Genomic DNA, 19,537 nt, shown 5'->3' on the forward strand with positions numbered 1-19,537 from the left:
TGTGTTTGGGAAAGAGGGAGAAAATAAAAAAGCCTTGATCTGCAAAATGAAAATCTTTTTTTTTTCTCTCTGAGCAGTTGTGGCACTATGAGTGAATATTGTGTCACAGTAATTACATATGTAAGAAACTCTAAATACATTTAAAGGTGTAACTGTGATTAATTTTAAATATATTGAACTGGTTTCATGTTCCATGTTTGGGCTACTTTGTGTTGAGAAGAGGTTTCTGTCCTGTCATAATGTGATTATTTCACCATGGTTACACTGCAGAACAAAATTAAATTCACTTCAAAGTCAGGACTTTTTTAACATTCATAGATTTATTTTCACCACAAAGAAAACCAGACACACTTTCAAACTAAAAACCATTCACCATGTAACAATCCTGGAAGCTGTTTTCATTTGTGTCTTGTAGAATAAGCTCTGTTAAACTTTCCAATCTAACCTGAAATAATCACTAGAACTGGCATCTAGTCTTGCTTACAATGAAAGCATAAGTCCGTCCTTAATTAAAATGATCTCTAATTCCCACTAAGGTTTTATGATGCTAAACACTGCAAACCATACGAGTTAGTGTTTGCAAACAAACACAGTAATTGCTACTGTTGTATCAGTTAAAGTTGACTGAAAATATGAAACATGGTGGTGTAGATTCAGCAGCTGTTTCCTCCTAACAGAGAAGTTTTAACACATTTTTGATAACTTTTCTTCACTGGGGATCTAGCAGGTTTCAACAGCAGGTAGATTTTTTTGTTTTTGGTTCCAAAAACCAACATTGGTTTCTGGAAAAGATTAACATGCGAGTGTTAATTTGCAGTCGGGGTTTATTTTTATGATTTTGCTCTGCAGAGAATGAGTTTTATGACCACCTCTCTTTCACATTGATGTTAGGAGGTATGCGTGTGTGTGAAAGAGAGAGAGGTTTCTGTTTTGAACATGCTGAGTGCTAACGCAGGCTTCCCTAGGACTGAGCGTAGCACATGTGGACGGTGTGCGTTGTGTGGACAGACGTGCGTGTCCATGGCAGTGGGTTTGTGTATGTGCTCCGACTGAATGGAGCGCCTCAGGCAGCTGCCAGCCTCTCTAATTAGCTTTCTGTCTGGCTCTGCGTGTCCTCAGGTGACTCCAAAGAGAACCGCTTTGCCGCAGAGAGGGACGAGTACGGCGCCGACACCATGACTGAGATCAACATCATCGGCCGCGTCACCCTCAACCTGTGGAGGGTGATGAAGAGTGAGGCAGGTTTCTCTCCCAGCTTTCTTTCTTCAGGCTGTGGTGACCTTCAGTCTGCTGTTTCTATTTAAAAAAATCATTTATTGCCACAAAAAATGTTTTGACAAACTTTCTGCATCAGTATCTGGCATTATCTTAAAAAGATGATCCCAATGTCATGTTAACTCTAACCTCAACCCCCTGGATGTACTACTGGGGTTTGTTATAGACAAATACAAATTAGTGCACAATTGCAAAGTAGAAGAAAAAATGTATTTATTATTTTTTTCTTTGCTGTCAAATAAAGGACGGCATGCATCTGTTTTTAGCTACATTTCTCTAATAGATTTATCTTTGCAGAAAAGCTCAGTCAGATTGAAGAGAGAATCTCTATAAGCAAAAAAAAAATTCAAGCCTTTCTGCTATTTCTCAATTGAAATTATGCTTCAACTTTGACTGGGACATTCTAAGACACGAATGTTCTTAGCAGTCTTACTGTAGCTGTATGTTTGGAGTCTTTTTCATGATAAATTTGTTCTACCCAGAACTCCTCACGTGGCCCAGTTTTAACTTCACCTGGTTCAAATTCTGTAAAACAAAATCTCCTATTGGACACCCGTTGCTCTCCAATTCTTAACTGGTTTTAATCTATACTGTACAGATCACTGTACTGCTGATGTTTTTAACTCCTTTGTTGCTTTCAGTAAAAGAATGTTGTTATTGCATTTTAGGGAATAAAATGTTTGTTGTGAATTATTGTTGATTTGCATTTTCCAGATATATTTTTAATATTGTATAAAAAGTAGTTAATTGAAAAATCTCCAGGATGTGCCATTTTTTTCCGATTAATCATCAGAATAATTGATGAATGCCTCGCTCCTACCCAGGCCTTATTGTGATCTTCTCGGCTCTGCAGGTGACGCTGAACAACTACAGCTTTGAGAACGTGGCCTTCCATGTGCTCCATCAGCGCTTCCCCCTCTTCAGCCCCCGCACGCTGTCCGACTGGTTCGACCATATCACACACTTGCACAGGTCAAGCACAGTCACACACTCCATGTTCTGTCATCCAACGCTCTATGTTGCCAAAAGGTCCGGTCAGGGATCGTTGGGTGGACAGAAGCAGTGAAGGTTTGGCCCGACCTGTTCTGTAGTAAAGCATGCTGTGTCCTTTGATCTGCATGTTGCTGCAGGTGGAAGATGGTGGATCATTATGTGAGTCGTTTACACGGCACCATGCAGCTGCTGCAGCAGCAGGACATCATTGGCAGAACCAGCGAGCTGGCCCGGCTCTTTGGAATCCAGTTCCTCCATGTTTTGACTCGAGGATCCCAGGTACACGCACACACACGTACACACACGTACATACTGTTAGTGGTGTCCTGAAACACACTGCATCTCTGTGCTGCAGCATTTCTCGGTGAGGTAACTGTTGGGGATTTTTAACTTTCCAACCCAATAGCAGGTATTTATAAGGCTGTTTAATACTTAACGTAGCTTTTTAATGCTGTTTTGTAAATGCAGCTGCACTCAGAAAGCAGTATGTTTACATTCTGTAAGCTATTCAGCCATATTTATTCCATTTTACACTTAAGGAAGAAATTTGGTGGGTTTTTTTTTTTGTAGAAAGTCATTCAGATTTTTTAAATGCAAATGTTAAAATATTTTAGTTTTTCTTGTTTCTTCATATATTGATATCAAATCTGGTGCACAAATCAAACTGATCAGTTTAGTAAGTTTTTGTCCTACAATTCTCAGGATCTTTACTCAATGCTATTACTATATATTTACTTAGTGAAAATTATCCAATCTTGGCTTGATTTGCTCTAATTTGTATATATGTGAATATTGAAAGCGATGCTTGATCAGCAGTACAGTTACAAACTAACTGTTAACTTATGAAGCTCATGAACATTTTGCCTGCAGTCATCAGTCTCCTCCTCCCCTCAGTACCGTGTTGAGTCCATGATGCTCCGTGTGGCCAAGCCCCTGAACTACATCCCGGTGACGCCCAGCGTGCAGCAGCGAGCCCAGCAGAGGGCGCCGCAGTGCATCCCCTTGGTGATGGAGCCCGAGTCTCGATTCTACAGCAACTCTGTGGTGGTGCTGGATTTCCAGTCACTGTACCCCTCCATCGTCATCGCATACAACTACTGCTTCTCCACATGCCTCGGCCACGTGGACGGCCTGGGAACGTAAGGACACGACCCACACACGCGCACGCACGCACGCACGCACACACCTGCACCGACCGAGAACCCGCCTTGCTTCGTTCCCTCATTAGTTTGAATTGAACAGACATACTAAAAGCTTAGAGCAGCTTACACACACACACTTACTAGTTATTTGAGCTTTTCTGCTGGGTTAATATTGTTGCATGGCAACAGCAGGAGTGGTGAGCACTTCTTTTCAACGTGAATATGTTTGCAACTGCAGGGAAATAATAATTATAATAAAGTAGTGGCTGGGAGTGTTTCTACTCCACATTCAGAGGAAGACACGGAAATCTTCAAGATTCAGGAGTTTTAAAAGTTTTCTGTTTGCATAGTCTAGTTTAGCTTATAAATTATTTTTGATCTTTTTATATAAATTAAACAGCTGCACTGTTTAATTTGCAGGAGAACAGATGGCTGCCATGGCGACTGTATTTCTTGGCAAACTAACACCAGTCAGTGATTTTGAGGCTTATTATTTTCAAAATCCAGTTCTATGTCTGATCTGTTAGTTCTTTTTTTTTTTTTTTTTTTTTTTTTTGCTTTTAGTTTAGAATATTTTGAAATGTTAAGATTTTAGTATTTCATTTTGGTGATTATCACAGATAGCACTTGCTGCTAACAGCAGTGTGTGTGTACTCCATGGAGTGTGTACCTGTTTACTATGAGACTCCCTAAATCACAAAGCAGAGTAAGTTTGCTGTAATGTCTTCAGTCTTCTTACTAAAGACTTTGAACTAGATTACAGAGCTCATCAGTTGAGCATCATGGTAATGAACATCGTTGCCTTGTTCTCTTCTTTAGGCCGGATGAATTTAAGTTTGGCTGCACCTCCCTGCGGGTTCCTCCTGACCTCCTCCACCAGCTCCGTAATGACATCACCGTATCCCCAAGCGGCATCGCCTTTGTAAAGGTTCGGCTCCCTCTGAACCTCCGACACCTTCCAGAAACGCTACCTCAGCTGTTTTCAGAACAGTTTCCATAAGTTTGTCTGGGAAAAATATTTTTTCGGACAGAAGTTGTATGTGTGTGTGTGTGTGTTCAGTCGTCGGTGCGTAAAGGCGTCCTGCCTAGCATGCTGGAGGAGATCCTGAGCACCAGGATCATGGTGAAGCAGTCCATGAAGAGCTACAGGCAGGACAAGGCCCTGATGAGGCTGCTGGACGCCCGGCAGCTTGGACTCAAGCTCATCGCTAACGTCACCTTTGGCTACACCTCAGCAAACTATTCAGGACGCATGCCCAGCGTGGAGGTGAGGCCATCGGCATTCATCCTGTTCACTGAACACCCCAACACTCACCTCATAGGAAGATTATGCTTTTCTATCTTGCATGTAGAATCCTGTGAACGTATGATGCTTCAGCTTCACAATGTTTTCCTGGTACAACCACAAACTTTATATTTAGATTTTATTCAACAGACCAACACAAAATAGGGTGTATTTCTGCTCTGGAGGGAAAAGGCTATGTGGTTTTCTGACATTTTAGCAAATAAAAATCTGATTCTCCTGAATAAAATCAAGTGTATCCAAGGATTACTTGTGTGTAATTTGATGTCAGTCTTAATGAGAACATCAATGAACAACCGCCATCATGAAGACCAGCAGACGGGTCAGTAAGGAAGCTGGTTCACTTTTACAACAACATCATTGGTTTAGATGACCAATCCATCATCTAAACATGGACCTCTACCTAAGCTGACAGGCTGGGCAAAGAGAGCATTAATCCTCCTTGGTAACCCTCGAGGAGCTGCACAGATCTGCGCCTCAGGTGGAAGAACCTGTTGACTGGGCTGCTGTTAGAAAATCTGTTAGACTGCAGAGAGCCTGAGCTGGGTTCACCTCCAGCAGGATGACGGCTCTAAACATGGAGGGCTTTGTGTGAAAGCATGGCCTAGTCAAAGTCAACACTTAAAGTCAAATGATAATCGGTGGCAATGGTTGATAACTGATGCTCACAGAATACTGTGAACTTTCAGTCTAACTGAGCTTGAGATATTTCTCAAAGGTGAAATATCTCAAATCTGCAGAGTGTATCAGACAGGTTTCATGGAGGTGTGTTTTTTCTGCAGGTGGGAGACAGCATTGTCCACAAAGCCAGAGAGACCCTGGAGAGAGCCATCAAGCTGGTCAATGACACCAAGAAGTGGGGAGCCCGAGTCGTGTATGGAGACACAGACAGGTACGATTTCTCACTGTGAGTACATGTAGCCCCACCTGCAGGTCATGCATCTCACACACACTCCTGATATCGACTGACTGCGCCTCACCACAGGGCCATGGTGAATGAGGGGAATAAAAACATGAGTTCTGGATGCACCTCAGATCCATCATGGAGTCAGTGTAGCCCCCCACGGCCTCATACTGTCCAGAAAAACAGCAGGGAAGGTTGATGAGACGAGACATTTAACTGACCCCGCCTTCAGGCAGAGCTGTTTTACTCTGGAAGGAGAGGAGAAGATTGAAAGATGATTGGTGGAGACGTCAGACTGTACGATCTTTGTTTCTTCTTCAGAGTTCCTCACTGTTTAAAGTTTCTCTTTATGCTCCATCAACAGTGTTATTTTTCCTTTCGTAGTTTTTGTAAATATTACAATAAAAAATCTGCTTTGCAGGTATTTTTATGAGTTTAAAGTGTAAACCTGTGACAGCACAGTTAGAAACATCTTCTTGAAACGATTTAGCCCATCTATCAGCACTGCAGAATTTCACACATTAGGTCTTTGTTAAATGAAGTTGGATTGAGAAAAATGAGAAAGTGGAGCTGCCTGCAGGTTCCCAGTGACCAGACTGTGAATGTTTGTCTCTGTCATGTGTCGGCAGCATGTTTGTTCTGCTGAAAGGAGCCACCAAGGAGCAGGCCTTCAAGATCGGCCATGAGATCGCAGAGGCCGTGACCGCAACCAACCCCAAACCTGTCAAGCTCAAGTTTGAGAAGGTAAACGGGAGCTGCTTCAGAAACGCACAGAATCCGGCAGCAGCTGGTCTGTGATGTCTGACGGGAACCTCACTGTGTTTCTGTGCTCCAGGTGTATTTGCCCTGCGTGCTGCAGACAAAGAAGCGCTACGTGGGCTACATGTACGAGAGCCTGGACCAAAAAGAGCCTGTGTTTGATGCCAAAGGAATAGAAACGGTGCGTCGCGACGGATGCCCCGCTGTTTCCAAGGTAACAGGAAAACCGCTGTACCCTTGCTGTCACAGTTCTTTGCACCAATCATAGCCGTGCCAGAGTCGTTCCTGCACTGGTTTCCCCTGATGTGTCTGCATGAGTCACTCAGGGGAATGTGGCAACAGTAACTTGTCGCTTCTTTTCATGACCTGAAGACAACACACTACTGCTTCTTCCAGTCAGTATTGCAGCTGACTTTTTATCTGCTCCTTTGTCCCAGATTCTGGAGCGCTCCATTAAGCTGCTGTTTGAGACACGGGACATCAGTCAGGTGAAGCAGTTTGTCCAGCGTCAGTGTGTGAAGGTTCTGGACGGCCGGGCTAGTATGCAGGACCTGACCTTTGCCAAGGAGTACCGAGGCAGTGGCTCGTACCGGCCTGGAGCCTGCGTGCCTGCCCTGGAGCTCACCAGGTGTGTTTGTGTGAAACACTTAAAAACAAAACACTCATTTACACACACCCACACGTTTGTGCTTTTGGGACTTATTGGGAATTATGACTTTTAGAGTGTTTATAGGGACACATCTTTACCTTAATTTGGTGAACACAAGAAGTGCCAAAACAAACTTTTCCACATACATTGGTATTTTTTAACGATATTAAACTTTGACTTGATATGCATTCAGTTAGGCATAGTTAGCTTACAGGAGTAAGCTAACTATGCCTAACTGAATGGTTAAGGGTAGGAACCCTTAATCATTACCAGTATAACGATGCACACTGAAATCCCAGCTGGTTGTATAGAAATGAGCAGCATGAACCTGCTTATTCTTTTTTTTTTTTTTTTCCCACAGTGCTTATTGTCTTCCTGCAGCAGCCTGGTTTATAGTTACCTGCGTCTGTTGCTAGGCAACCCAGCTCTTAATGGGGGGGGCAGGCGAGAAAAAGAATTTGGTGTCAGATGGTAGAAAATATGCCATTCCCAAAGACTAGGAGAGTTCATTTAGTTTCTAAGTGCAGTGAGGCAGCAGAGTCACAGCGGATGGCCCAACCCATCAGGTTCTGGTGTTCTGTGGGTTCTCAGGCGGATGATGGTGTACGATCGGCGCCTGGAGCCTCGCGTGGGCGAGAGAGTCCCCTATGTGATCGTGTATGGGATGCCCGGCGTGCCCCTCATCCAGCTAGTGCGCCGGCCCATGGAGGTGCTGCTGGACCCCAGCCTGCGCCTCAACGCCACCTACTACATCACCAAACAGATCCTCCCGCCGTTGGGCCGCTTGTTCCAGCTCATCGGAGTGGACGTGTTCGGATGGTACCAGGAGCTCCCCAGAGTGAGTGGTCGGGACTCATTTTACAGTTTAACTCGCATGGAAGAGAACCTTATTGAAAGAAAAAGCCTTAACAAATAAAAACCTAGCCATCATTTTTGTCACAGTAAAGCCAGGCTGGTTTCAGACAGAGTAGGATAAACCTTTTCTGATTCCTCCTGAGAATCCAATCAGATTCATTAATGAAATATGAAATGCTGTTTGAAGTCGGTGCTTTTTGTGTGACAGAGCACTACTGCCATCTGCTGGTCAACATCCAGACTGACCGGCGAGAGCAATCTTGGTCTTGTAGGGAAAGATTTTGCCCAGTGTTACTGGGATGAAGCTCAGACCAGTTGGCTGTGTCAAACTTGAAGCTTTTGGAAGTTAAAAGCAAAGGATGTTCAGTGTTGTTTAGAGCTGTTTCTGTCTGTCGTCCCTCATCAGATCCAGAAAGCGTCCTGGTCCTCTGTGGTGTGGGGCGAGGAGCCCACTGGGAGGAAGGGAACCATTTCTCAGTATTTCACCACGCTTCACTGCCCTGTGTGTGATGAGCTGACCCAGCTAGGAGTGTGCGCACGGTGCAGAGCCGACCCCCAGCGGGTAGCTGTGACCCTGTACCAGGACATGAGGCAGTGGGAGAACCAGCAGGAGCAGCTGCTCAAGGTGAGTCCACCTTTAGGATATGTCTGCTATTTATGCACCCAGGTCTGCTGGCAGTACAAAGATACTAACATGAATATGAAACGGGACAAATACTGACTAGGAAATATTTATTGTTTAGAAAATCGCAGATGGTGCAATTATTGGTACCCACAACAACTCTTAAAATCATTTTGGATTTATGCTTAAGTCAAAGAGAGATTAAGGTCAGGGGTTTCCTACTAAAGTCCTCGAGAGCCACTGTCTAAAAGTGGCTCATGTAGTTCATATACATAATTCATCAAATGCCTGAATTATGTATTGAAAAGCTGTGGGACAGTGGCTCTCAGAGAATCCATGATTTTGTTTCTCTGTGGTGTAAATATGACCTTATAGAGACCCTTTCCTTTTAGCCCAGCCAACAGGAACGTAGGGCTGGGCAAAATAGCTTAAAAGGTTTTCTTAGCATAAACAATTGAAGGCAACACCGTTAACAAGCTATTCTCTAAGGCAGGGATCTTCAAATCCAGACCTCACAATCTGGTTTCCTGCAACTTTGACATGTTTCTTGTCCAACACACCTACCTGAATGCCTAATGTCTGAATGCAGTCAAGTTCTGCTGATGACTAGGGTGTGTTGAAGTAGAAATGCGTCTAAAAGTTGCAGAACACTGGAGTTTTTGTTTCGTTTTCCATCTAGATGTCAATCGGTGAAATTACCCTCACTGATGAATCAGACATTTTAGCTTTTTTTTTTTTCTGAATTGTGGAATCTATAAATCAAACCTCAATTCTTTTAAGCTCAGTAAATGTTTTGTATCTAAATGTTTGTAGAATTAGTTTTTAAAACCTTCAGAAAACATTGAAATTTAAGCCTGGAAAAGTGTGGGCTTTACGAGTGAAACATCAGTAGGAACCCTCTGTATTAAATGACAAAGGGAGTTATACAGAGTGCCGGTAGAGGAACCAATAATTGGGCCGTTTTGGGGTTTTTTTCCCTCACTGAATGAATGTTGTCAAAATAAAGGTGGGATTTTATTTTTGTTAGATTCTTACTGTAATGAAAACTGAATTTTTCCAGTCTGCACATATCTTTATCAGAGGAGCCAATAAATGTATGAACAATAGTTACCTCACAGCTTAGCCAAACAGGATGCAGTATGTCACATACTCTGGCGTTCTGAGAAAGTCGGCACAGAAAGTTTAGATTTTAGGCACAGTTGCCTAAAATCTTTTAGATATAAACTGGTCAGTGTTCCGTTTTATTATAGAACTCTGTGTGGGAACATTTGTCTTACTGTTTGTGTTTAGATCTGCAGGAACTGCAGCAGTTGTGCTGAGCGACAGGTTTCCTGTGTGTCCCTGGACTGTCCCGTCCTCTACAAGCTGTCCCGGGTCAACAGGCAGCTCTCCAAAGCCCCATACCTCCGACAGCTGCTGGAGCAGTTCTGATTGGCTGCTGAACATTTTGGAAACCCCACTGATTTGGTGCTACCCGCTGACGCTTTATTGAACAGTGCTTTGATTAGACTCATTGTTTTTTTATTAATTCTTGTAATAACACTAACTTATTCCAGTTAGTTAGTCATGCTTGTTTACGGTAACCTCCATAAGCTGCTGAGTGAAGCTCGTGCCTGCTGGGAAGATCTACTGTAGCAGTTTGACATCAACCACAGGCTAACTTCACTTCATCCTTACAGACTGTGGTACCTGAAGTTTTCCTGTGAAGATCTTTCTACTCACTGTGGATTAACCTGAAAACTGAAACTCCAGCCATGAATTCAAATCCTGCCATGTTTCTTCTCTATCATCTTCACAGTGCAAGAACTGGAAACTCATTTATCAATCTGGGACTGTTGCAATACTGTATTATATATAATTTGTCATAAAGAGTTTATCATTTCTTTGTGCATATACGGTTTTATGTCCAGCTTTCTGCACAGCCGCACACAGGATCTGTTTATAAAAATGTAAAAACTGAAGATATTGAAGGTGTTTCTGATTGTTTTTAATTGATATTGCTGTGGGTGGAGGTTTAAGATTGATATAATAAAAAACTCAGTATTCATAAGCCACCTTGTTCAATAATTCAAATTTAACCCTCAAAGTGACTCAGTGATAACAAACCTCAATACACTGCATCACAAAAACAAAACCCTTCATAAAAGTGCAACAAAATGTACTTCAAACATAAGTCTGGCAGCTGATTGGCTGGATGATCAGGGGCGTGTCCTCAGGAAGGCACTGAACTGTTAGCTGTTGGTGTCTCCTGTAGAGGGCACCAGCAGAGCAGGAAGTCTGTCTCTAAGCCTCTGTTTTAACAGCTCAAGCTGGTAAAACAGTGGAGACGCATGGAGGCCCAGCGTCTCCATGGAAATGCTGGGCCAGAAATGAGAACAAGCATGGCTCATGTAATGTTCAGTGCAGGATCAGTAGATGGTGCTACAGCATTCAGTCTCTTTTCTGTCTGTCCAGTGAGAGCTGCAGCTTGCCTCTGGGAGAGTCTGCTACAGGGCTGTTTAATGCAGCAGAGGGGCTCGTTACAGCACCACCACCTGGGGGAGATGACCCCTTGCTGGGGGAATTAACACTTGACGCGTCATCCATTTCGATGACCTCAAAGTCTGCATCGTTCCACTGATCTGCCTCATTCTGCTCTTCCTCTTCCTCGTCATCCTCGGCAGCTCCAGAGTCCAACAGGGCCTGGCGGTCCTCGCCGTTGTCGGCGTCCATCCGGCCCCCAACACGGAGCTTTCTGCCCGCAGTGCCAGGCGCCGTGGCTACCTTATACATGACAGGGAACAGGATGGAGGTGAAGACAGCAGTGATGAGGGACAGGTACATCAGCAGAGGCTGCTTGGGAAAAATCCCGAGGAGGAATCCAACCAGAGCTGGGAGGACCATCTCCCCTGTGGCAGCCCCCACCACGAAGGCTGCCGCCGTGTGGCCCGTCACTGTGGTGTACTGCTCCAGCCAGGAGATCCCACTTGGGAAGGTGGTGGCCATGGAGGCCCCGTAGAGGCTGGTGCCCACCCACAGCACCGCATTGTGGTTGGTGAAAAAGCAGAGAAGAAGAGAGGAGACCATGGTGCCCAGCAGGCAGAGGAGGATCATGGTGCCAGGGTACAAGCAGGCTGCAAAGAAGATGGCCATCCCCCGAGTAGCCGCAAAGGTCCCCCAGAACAGGGAGTTGAGGCCGGCTGCGTGAGCCTCAGGCATGTGGGCGTAGTCCTTGGCAAATGTGAAGATGAAGGAGCCATACGCCACCTCTGCGCCCACATAGGCAAAGAAGAAGAAGAAAAGCAGGATGACAAGAGCCAGGTGGTGTTTGGCCATCTTGGGCTTCCCTGCCGCTGCCTGCGGTTTGTCCCGGGACGCGCCACCGCGGGAGTACAGGACGAAGAAGAGTAAGGAGATGAAGAGGAGGAAGGAGCCGATTACGATGTAGGCCCACATGGACTTCAGGGTGCTGCTCTTGGCATGGATGTAGCGGATCATGGTGTTAGAGACAGTTGTCAAGGTGACGTTTGCCGGGTTGGTGGGTTTGGCCGGAGTGCTGCCGTTTCCATCATGGCCAAACAACAGCTTGGCTATGATGGGGGACGCGAAGGCCCCTGCTGCAAAGCTGAAGTGGAGGGCCTGCATGTGAGGCCCCGACTGCTCCCCCCATGTGTTCAGGATGAGCACATTCCCACCTGAAACACAGGAGACATAGAAACATCACTGAAAATACTGAAAACAACAGCAGAGATGCACATGTATAGCATTTTTCAGCACTCTCAAAGACACTTTACAATGAAATCAATCACCCATTCAAGCACACATTCATGCGTTGATGACGGCAAGCTACTGGATAGTAGCTGCAACTGCCCTGGGCCAGGCTTCCATATCGCACCATCGGCCCTTCTGACCAACTCCAGTGGGCAAGGTGGATGAAGTGTCTTGCCCAAAGGCACAGCGGCAGAGGGAACCCACCAGTTGTAGTCAGAACTCCTACTGCCATTAGCCCATAATATTGGCACCAACATCGGTTATGAGCCAATAGTCTTTTTTTTTAAAATGTTTCATCAGTCTGATGAATAAAACTGGTCATCATTTGAGGGAGGAGGTTGGTCATGGTATTTGTTTGGTCATGTGATAGTGATGCAGAAAAGAATTGTGGGGATTTAACTGAAGCAGTGGTGAAGTCACTGGCGTGGCCGTCTCAGTGCTAAAAGGGTAGTGAATTATAATGTATACAATATTGGGAAATATAAATTTTTGGCCATAACAGCAATATTTATATCCGATATTGACCCAAATTTTTATATCAGTGCATCCCTAAATAACAGGCACGGAGTATCCCATGATGAGTTCTACTGGTGACTACTTAGCTTCCTGCAAGAGGCTCTAGATAGGATGGTACCATCTAATGCAGTGGTGTCCAAAGTCAGTCCTTGAGGACCAACATCCTTCATGTTTTAGTTCTCTCCCTGGTTTAGCACACCTGGATCCAATGATGGCTCGTTAGAAGGCCTAAGAAGAACATTGACATGCAGAAAAGGTTGTTACCACCACTAGGAAGAGAACTAAAAAGTGCAGGATGCTGACCCTCGAGGACCGACTTTGGGCACCCCTGATCTAATGCATCTCAAACCAAATGAAATCGTCAGTAGGAGTCACTTCATCCCAACAGGTTGTGGAGCAGGAACAGGTATCAGAATCATCCTCAAGTCCTTCAGACTGTCATACCAACAAATAAAACCACTTTGACTGAATTATACTGCCTGGGGTCATAATGAAGGTTCTGAGATCTAACATTCCTTTCAGGTTGGCATGATGATCTGCAAGCACATGTCAAACTCATCAGAAGGATGAAGACCTATTTCTAATAACAGGACCAATAAGATGCAGCATGTTAAACATTTCCTGAGCTCCAGGAAGCATTTACTTAAGTTTCATTGCTCAGATTACTGTGCATAAAGAAGGCAGAGGCTCCACTGCAGTCCAGAGGAAGTAGGAGCTGCAAACACTGAAGAATTTAACAAACCAGGAAATATTCAACATGACAAGCCTGTTTTACCAGAGCCTGCAGCGTGGAGGGCAGCCACGTTATTATTTACCATGTTTTATCATGTTGCAACGTAAATGATTATCTGCAACCTCAGAGTGCATAGCTGCCAGCAACTACAAATCATCATATAGATGTAAACATATAGAAGCAAACAATGTACATGCTTCAGCAGGTTAAAAACAGGAAGTTTGGTTTGTTTGGGGTCAGGAATGCTGGCTGAGCCGGCACACAAACTTATTCATCTGCGGTTAATCACATGGTAAAAACAGGAGTTAAGTCTGAGTCGGAGTTAAACTGAACAAAAGATGTTTCCATGTTCTGCAGTCACAATGTGTTCAGCTGTTAAATAAATACATAAATTACACTGTATGTTAATGTGCACAGTTTGACATTTTTCTCAAATTTAGAACCTAAAATTGAGTAGAAAATAAATTTCCTACTGTAGATATGCATCAAAAATGAAATGTCCTTTTTCAAATGGTCAGAAAACATTTGCAGCTGTAGATAAGTCTTCTTTGGCCAAAATGAAAAGGGATTGGAAAGATTTCTGACCTCTTAAAGAGGAAGTTGGAGACAGTCATTTTCTGATGATCAAATAAAAAACCTAGATTTCTGAAGCAGGATAATAACTTCTGTAAGTTTTGTCATTAACTGGAACTAAGAGTTAAGAAATAACATATTTTGTGAAATAATTTTCATTAATAGACATACGAGAAGGTCACCATCGACATTTAATATAGAGAAAAGATGAATAGCCAATGGTAAGAGTTGCTCTGCGCTGGACCACTCGTGGCTGGAACAGCCATGCAAAGTTGATGCAAACAGCACAGCAGCAGTCAGACATGCTAAGTGCTAAAGTTTCTGCGGCTGTGGCCTCTTACTCAGCTAACAGGTAGAACATGACTGACAAGACAAATGAGTGTCCTGAAGGGAAGGAAAGAGTGAATAACAATGTTGACAAGAAGGGCCCAATCAGTGCAGTTGTGTGAAGGTAATTTTGACTTTTTAAGTTGTACAAAAAAAGCAAAGTAGACCGTAAATTATGCAGAGTGCAATTTAGGAGTCCATTAAAGACTGGAGTTTTGCATGCAGAATCTGATTTCTGTTTAGAAACAAACTCCTTTTAGGACAGAAAATCTGTCACTGTAAAGAAAGTAAGAAAAGCAGGACCCAATCGGCCCAATGTAGACCATGGAATGAAAATGACATGTATGCTATTTTACTACAGTTCAAAGCTGCACACTGACTGGGGGGATCCAAAAAGAAACCATACCAAAACATGTTTTAGAATAATGTTGCACTTTTAAATGAGATACTGTTGCTACTAACATATAAGGTGCTCCTGGTTCAGTTCTGTCTGTTCTGTGAGCGTGCTCTGTATCTCAGGCCCCATTTAGTTTGAACCTGGTTGTTCAAACTGAGCCAGGTTCTGGTTCTGCTGAAGGTTTCATTTCTGACTCTTCAGCCAACACTGATTGATAAGGGAAGGCATTGTATGGTTTATCATTTAACATGATAAATTTATCATAAGTGTGTTGATTTATTGTCGCCATGACAAATTCCAAGTTATGTTTTAAAAAAAAGAAAAATTGTTTGTATCATCTGGATTGTTACTTTTACTACTTTCTCCACATTTTTTTATTGAAAGTATCAAAAAATACCAATAAATTTGAAAATATGTTTAAATGCAGTTCTTTACATGAGCAGTGACCTAAAATAAACATTACACGTGGGTATGTTTTTCAGAGAGATTGCCATGTCTTGCAGTCAGTTTCACAGTTACTAAAAAAAATTAATAATTTACAGCACAATTTCAATAGGCCTTCACAGCACTTAGATGCTCAGGCCTAAATAGTCCTTATCCTCACTTTTATTGTTATCGCAATAGAACTACAAAATATTGTGATAAAACTTTAAGCCCACTGATACATCTTGCCTAGTAGTCTTACCTGTGTCTAAGACTCCCATAGAGATCCCAACAACAGACATGATTCCAGTGAGGACCAGGGCCTGCTTACAGAACGGGATGGCAAACATCCCAAACGCTGTGAGCAGCATGGAGACGCCTGCAAGCACAGAGTCAGCTGTTAGCTCCCGCCATGCATGCAAGCTGGGAGTGTTGACACAGCTACACCAGCAGCCACCAAGACAAAAACACCAGGGTCAGGGGTCACCTAGCAGGACGTGAGGGTTCGTCAATTCAAACAGAATGCCTCCGACGAGAGAGCCGCCGATGTAGCCGGCAGCGCGGCCCACAAAGATGTAGGAGATGTTGCTGATGTTCTTGTGCACATTGGCAGCCAGGTCCTCAAACGTGGGGCCGAGAACAGAGATTCCCATTCCCTGGAGAGAGAAAAAAAAGTCTATGCATGATTGAACATCATTAGGATTGACATGATACCAACATGGAAACCAAACCAATGTTCTTGAGCTTATTTCCTCAAGAACATTTTAAAATGATATTAGTCAAATTTTGCTTTTTCTTCCTGGCAACAAAAACAGAAGAATTTGTGGAGGAGAGCTGATATTACTATAAGAATTTACAAGTTATAATCCATGAATATACAAGAAAATTATTGAGCATGATCAGTGTGAGCTGAACTTTGAACTGGTTCTTGTAAAGGAGTAGCTTCCCTAGAGCTAACCACGGTGCTGCAGGGGGAACAAAGAGCTGATTATGTTTCATTTCTGCAAGCTGAAGTGAAGACGTTAAGAAAACAGCAGCAGGCCGACATCTAGGAGTGTATGCTGGTGGTTTTCTGTAATCTGAGGTGCTGGGAGCTGTGGTAGAGCAAGTTTTGCAACTATGGAAATCCTGTCTGTGCAGGACACTGCTGTACTCGGCCTGCAGTGTCCCACAGCTGGCTGATAACCCGACACTTACTCATTACAGCTCACAAAATATCATCCAACAGCCATGTGGAGGTTTTATTAGCAAGTGAATACAGTTCAGACTGAAATAGGAAGCCAATATAAATAGGTTTTGCAACAACTGAGGATGATTAGGAGCAAAGCACCCGACGGGTTTGTTAGTTAGGAATAAATCAGCTTCATGGCTTTCAGACTGCAGACAGGAACTGGAATCTGTTTGAGCACCTCCGCAAATGGAGCTGCAGAAACCAAACTGACCAATGAGAGTCAGGATCATGTCCAACAAGATCTGAGGCTGAAATTATTGCCAAAGATGTGCTGAGGAAATGTTGTGAATATTCATGTCAACTGATGTCTAAAGAAATCAAAATGTTTGTTTTATGGAGTGTTGCGTGTAGTGCAGTGGTGCCAAAAGTCAGTCCTGAAGGGACATGAGCATGTTTTAGTTCTCCAACAGTAACAACCTTTTCAGCATGTCAATGTTCTTCTTAGGCCTTCTAACGAGCCATCATTTGATCCAGGTGTGTAAAACCAGGGAGGGAACTAAAACATGCAGGATGCCGGCCCTCCAGGACCGACTTTGGGCACCATTTCTGTTGTGCTTCAAAAGAAAATGTGAATTTAATCCATTTTTATATAAGGATGGAATAAAACAAATGGTGGGAAAAGTGAATACTTAGAGGATGAACACTCTGCTCAGGAAAAGCTAACTATTATTAGGAATGTAAGGTAACAATGTATCACTTAGATTTTTATGGTTTCAAACATGCTAGAAAGATGGTCTCCAATAGAGACCTCAGAGTGTGTGGGGAAGAAACGATACAAATAATCTTTCTCACCATTTTTTTATAATGAGAAACAATGCAGCAATGTTGGATTTAAAGCTGAGATTGAGATGTCCCTTTATTTTAGGGGTTAAAAACTGAACACATAATCAGAGAAAAGTGGGGGTGGAGTTTTTATTTAAAGTAACTTTAAAACAAGGCAAAGACCATAAAACTTCTAATTAAAATATGTACATTTATTTCAGAATGTGGTGCATCCCTGGCAATAATTGCAACAAATTTAGTTTAAATATTTGAAAGCCTATTATAATTTTTCCTTTTCAGCAATTTTATTTTATTGTAGTCTAAAGCTCCATCGTCTCAAATGTGTCGTTTGGCGAGGGAATTCTGACGTTTGCGGATACATGTACATGACCTAAATTGGCAGAAGAACCAATTTTGTCACTTAATTCTGGATTTGGTTCCCTGAAAAATGGGTGGCTGCTCTGCAAATGTCACATGGTTACAATGAGAAAATGTAAATGTAAGTAGAACAAAAGTGGCACAAATCACTCCAAACTCACCAATTCTTTAAAAAAAATGCAGTTTTCAGCTAGCTGTATGGACTCAGAGTCACTTAAACCATGAAAACGTGTGAAATATTTTCAAACTTGTCCATAACAGACAACAATCACAAATCCTCGAGGAAAAAACAGTGTCTGCCAGCCATCCATTGTGGCTCTGTTCTTTCCATGATGTGTCATCATGGAAAGGCTCAGTCATCTAATCTGTGGTTAAAATATCAATTTCTTCTATGGTTCTTGAGAAAAATGAGGATACACAACTTCCCAGCTGGAACAACTCACCCCAATTTCCCCCACATTGCTTCTTGCCATCGAATTGGAGGGCTGTTTGTTCCATTTTGCTACAGTTTGAAAACAAATTATGCCAGTGGACTGAGGTGGAAATTGTTAGAGAAAATTAACAGAGCAAAACAATTCAACATATAAAAACAAATTCCACTGAAAAATATATTTCAGCTTGCATAATTCTAGCAGAGGCCTAGAAAACACCATATGAATTAAACCCCACAACAACTAAGCTATTAGCTAGCCTTCTTTAGTTGGTCCATATATTAATAACGTGCTGATATTTACCAAGCCCAAGAAGGACCCACACAGCGCGAGCGTGACCATCCAACGGCCGCACGCCCCGCTTCCTCCGCCGACCACTTTCACCCGGTTGTCTCCTCCCGGCTTTATAGTCTTCTTCGCCAACTTCAGTGCGCTCTTCAGCCTCCCACCGGCCTCCTTCCTCTTGTCAAACAGCGTGTTCTCCTCCTGCTCGTCGTTGTCGTCCTCCTCTTCCATGCTAGCGAAACGAACGTGCTTCTTTTTGGCAACGCTCTCGCGCACGGCGGACGAAGACATACCTGGATATTTGTCAGTATCGCAACCAGTGCTTTCCAAAATTCAGCTGTGTAAACGACCTCCTTTAGCTACCGTAGCCTAGTATTTGGGTTGAATGTTACTACGCTAAAGTTAGCAGGTTCATATCAAACAGTGCAGAATGAAGAGCGACAACTGACCGCCGCTGAAGCAGCCTCGGAGTACCTCCAAATGTCAACAGCGAGGGTACGGCTACTGGAGGTCTGCAGAGATCGTCTATTGACCGTGAGGTTGAACATCGTTGTTTATTGCAACTTGAAAGGGATGAATTCATTCAATTTTAGACATTGTGCAGCACAGACATAATGAGCTACATGCAAAGAAGTGGCCTGTAGGTTATTCATGAATTTCAGACATTTTTATTCCTTCACGTTTATATTTAAACGTTTCAATGGACTTGCACCACCACCTGTTCGTAATTTCATCAGCTCACAGTCGTAACAGATCTACCAGGTTCTTCAAGTGGTGATGGTCAAATTCCTCTTTGTTTCCTTACGTGACCTTTGTCTCTATTAAGCTGTAATCGATTGCAGATCTTGCAGTTGTTGTTTTTTTTGTTTGTTTTGTTTTTATAGAAATTTGTGAAGTCATGGTTGGTTCACAAACAAAAGCGCACTCATTATATGCGCACTCATTTTCACATAATGAGGCTCTTAAAAAAACCCCCAAAACATCTGTTATGTTGTTTTTAACTTTTATATTCTGAACTCGGAGCAGAGTACTACATCTGTATTTGTTGTGCATCTGAGTTTAAGCTGACGCGTCAAAATGATCCAGAGCTACGGGAAGTACCTGAGCCTTATGATACTTGCTGTTAAATAAATTGGCGACATCTAGTGTTTGGAAAAAGCTTGTTTCCTTTTAATAATCCGAAACGTATCGAAAATAATGTTTTAACGGTTAAATTTTTTTGTTGGAAA

At 43.1% G+C, this 19,537-nt stretch overlaps 2 protein-coding genes across 3 annotated transcripts in view; one reads left to right on the forward strand and one right to left on the reverse strand.

Annotated features, from left to right (window-relative positions):
- rev3l (REV3 like, DNA directed polymerase zeta catalytic subunit) overlaps window positions 1–10,552 on the forward strand; it is a 55,480-nt gene extending 44,928 nt beyond the window's left edge. Inside the window, exons 20-32 of the mRNA XM_088002289.1 lie at window positions 1,120–1,238; window positions 2,129–2,247; window positions 2,406–2,547; window positions 3,163–3,407; window positions 4,230–4,338; window positions 4,471–4,677; window positions 5,496–5,605; window positions 6,247–6,361; window positions 6,453–6,590; window positions 6,814–7,004; window positions 7,617–7,863; window positions 8,287–8,505; window positions 9,793–10,552. Of these exons, the coding sequence (XP_087858415.1) occupies window positions 1,120–1,238; window positions 2,129–2,247; window positions 2,406–2,547; window positions 3,163–3,407; window positions 4,230–4,338; window positions 4,471–4,677; window positions 5,496–5,605; window positions 6,247–6,361; window positions 6,453–6,590; window positions 6,814–7,004; window positions 7,617–7,863; window positions 8,287–8,505; window positions 9,793–9,933 (2,102 nt within the window). The 3' untranslated portion in view covers window positions 9,934–10,552. The remainder of the gene's footprint in view (window positions 1–1,119; window positions 1,239–2,128; window positions 2,248–2,405; window positions 2,548–3,162; window positions 3,408–4,229; window positions 4,339–4,470; window positions 4,678–5,495; window positions 5,606–6,246; window positions 6,362–6,452; window positions 6,591–6,813; window positions 7,005–7,616; window positions 7,864–8,286; window positions 8,506–9,792) is intronic.
- slc60a2b (solute carrier family 60 member 2b) lies at window positions 10,468–19,388 on the reverse strand. 2 transcript variants are annotated; one of them, XM_088002290.1, is made up of 5 exons: window positions 18,327–19,388; window positions 18,036–18,125; window positions 15,709–15,877; window positions 15,484–15,600; window positions 10,468–12,176 (listed from the first exon to the last, which is right to left on the reverse strand). In XM_088002290.1, exons 1-5 carry the CDS (start codon window positions 18,597–18,599, stop codon window positions 10,933–10,935), a joined length of 1,893 nt encoding a protein of 630 aa, XP_087858416.1. In that variant the 5' UTR covers window positions 18,600–19,388; the 3' UTR covers window positions 10,468–10,932. The 2 variants fall into 2 exon arrangements, with proteins under 2 accessions (XP_087858416.1, XP_014866148.2); XM_015010662.2 differs by lacking the exon at window positions 18,036–18,125 and having other exon boundaries at window positions 18,327–19,291.
- Window positions 19,389–19,537: the final 149 nt, after the last annotated feature.

The sequence above is a fragment of the Poecilia mexicana genome, unplaced genomic scaffold (assembly GCF_051168715.1).
Source record: "Poecilia mexicana isolate PSO_F unplaced genomic scaffold, ASM5116871v1 scaffold_21, whole genome shotgun sequence".
NCBI lineage: Eukaryota > Metazoa > Chordata > Actinopteri > Cyprinodontiformes > Poeciliidae > Poecilia > Poecilia mexicana.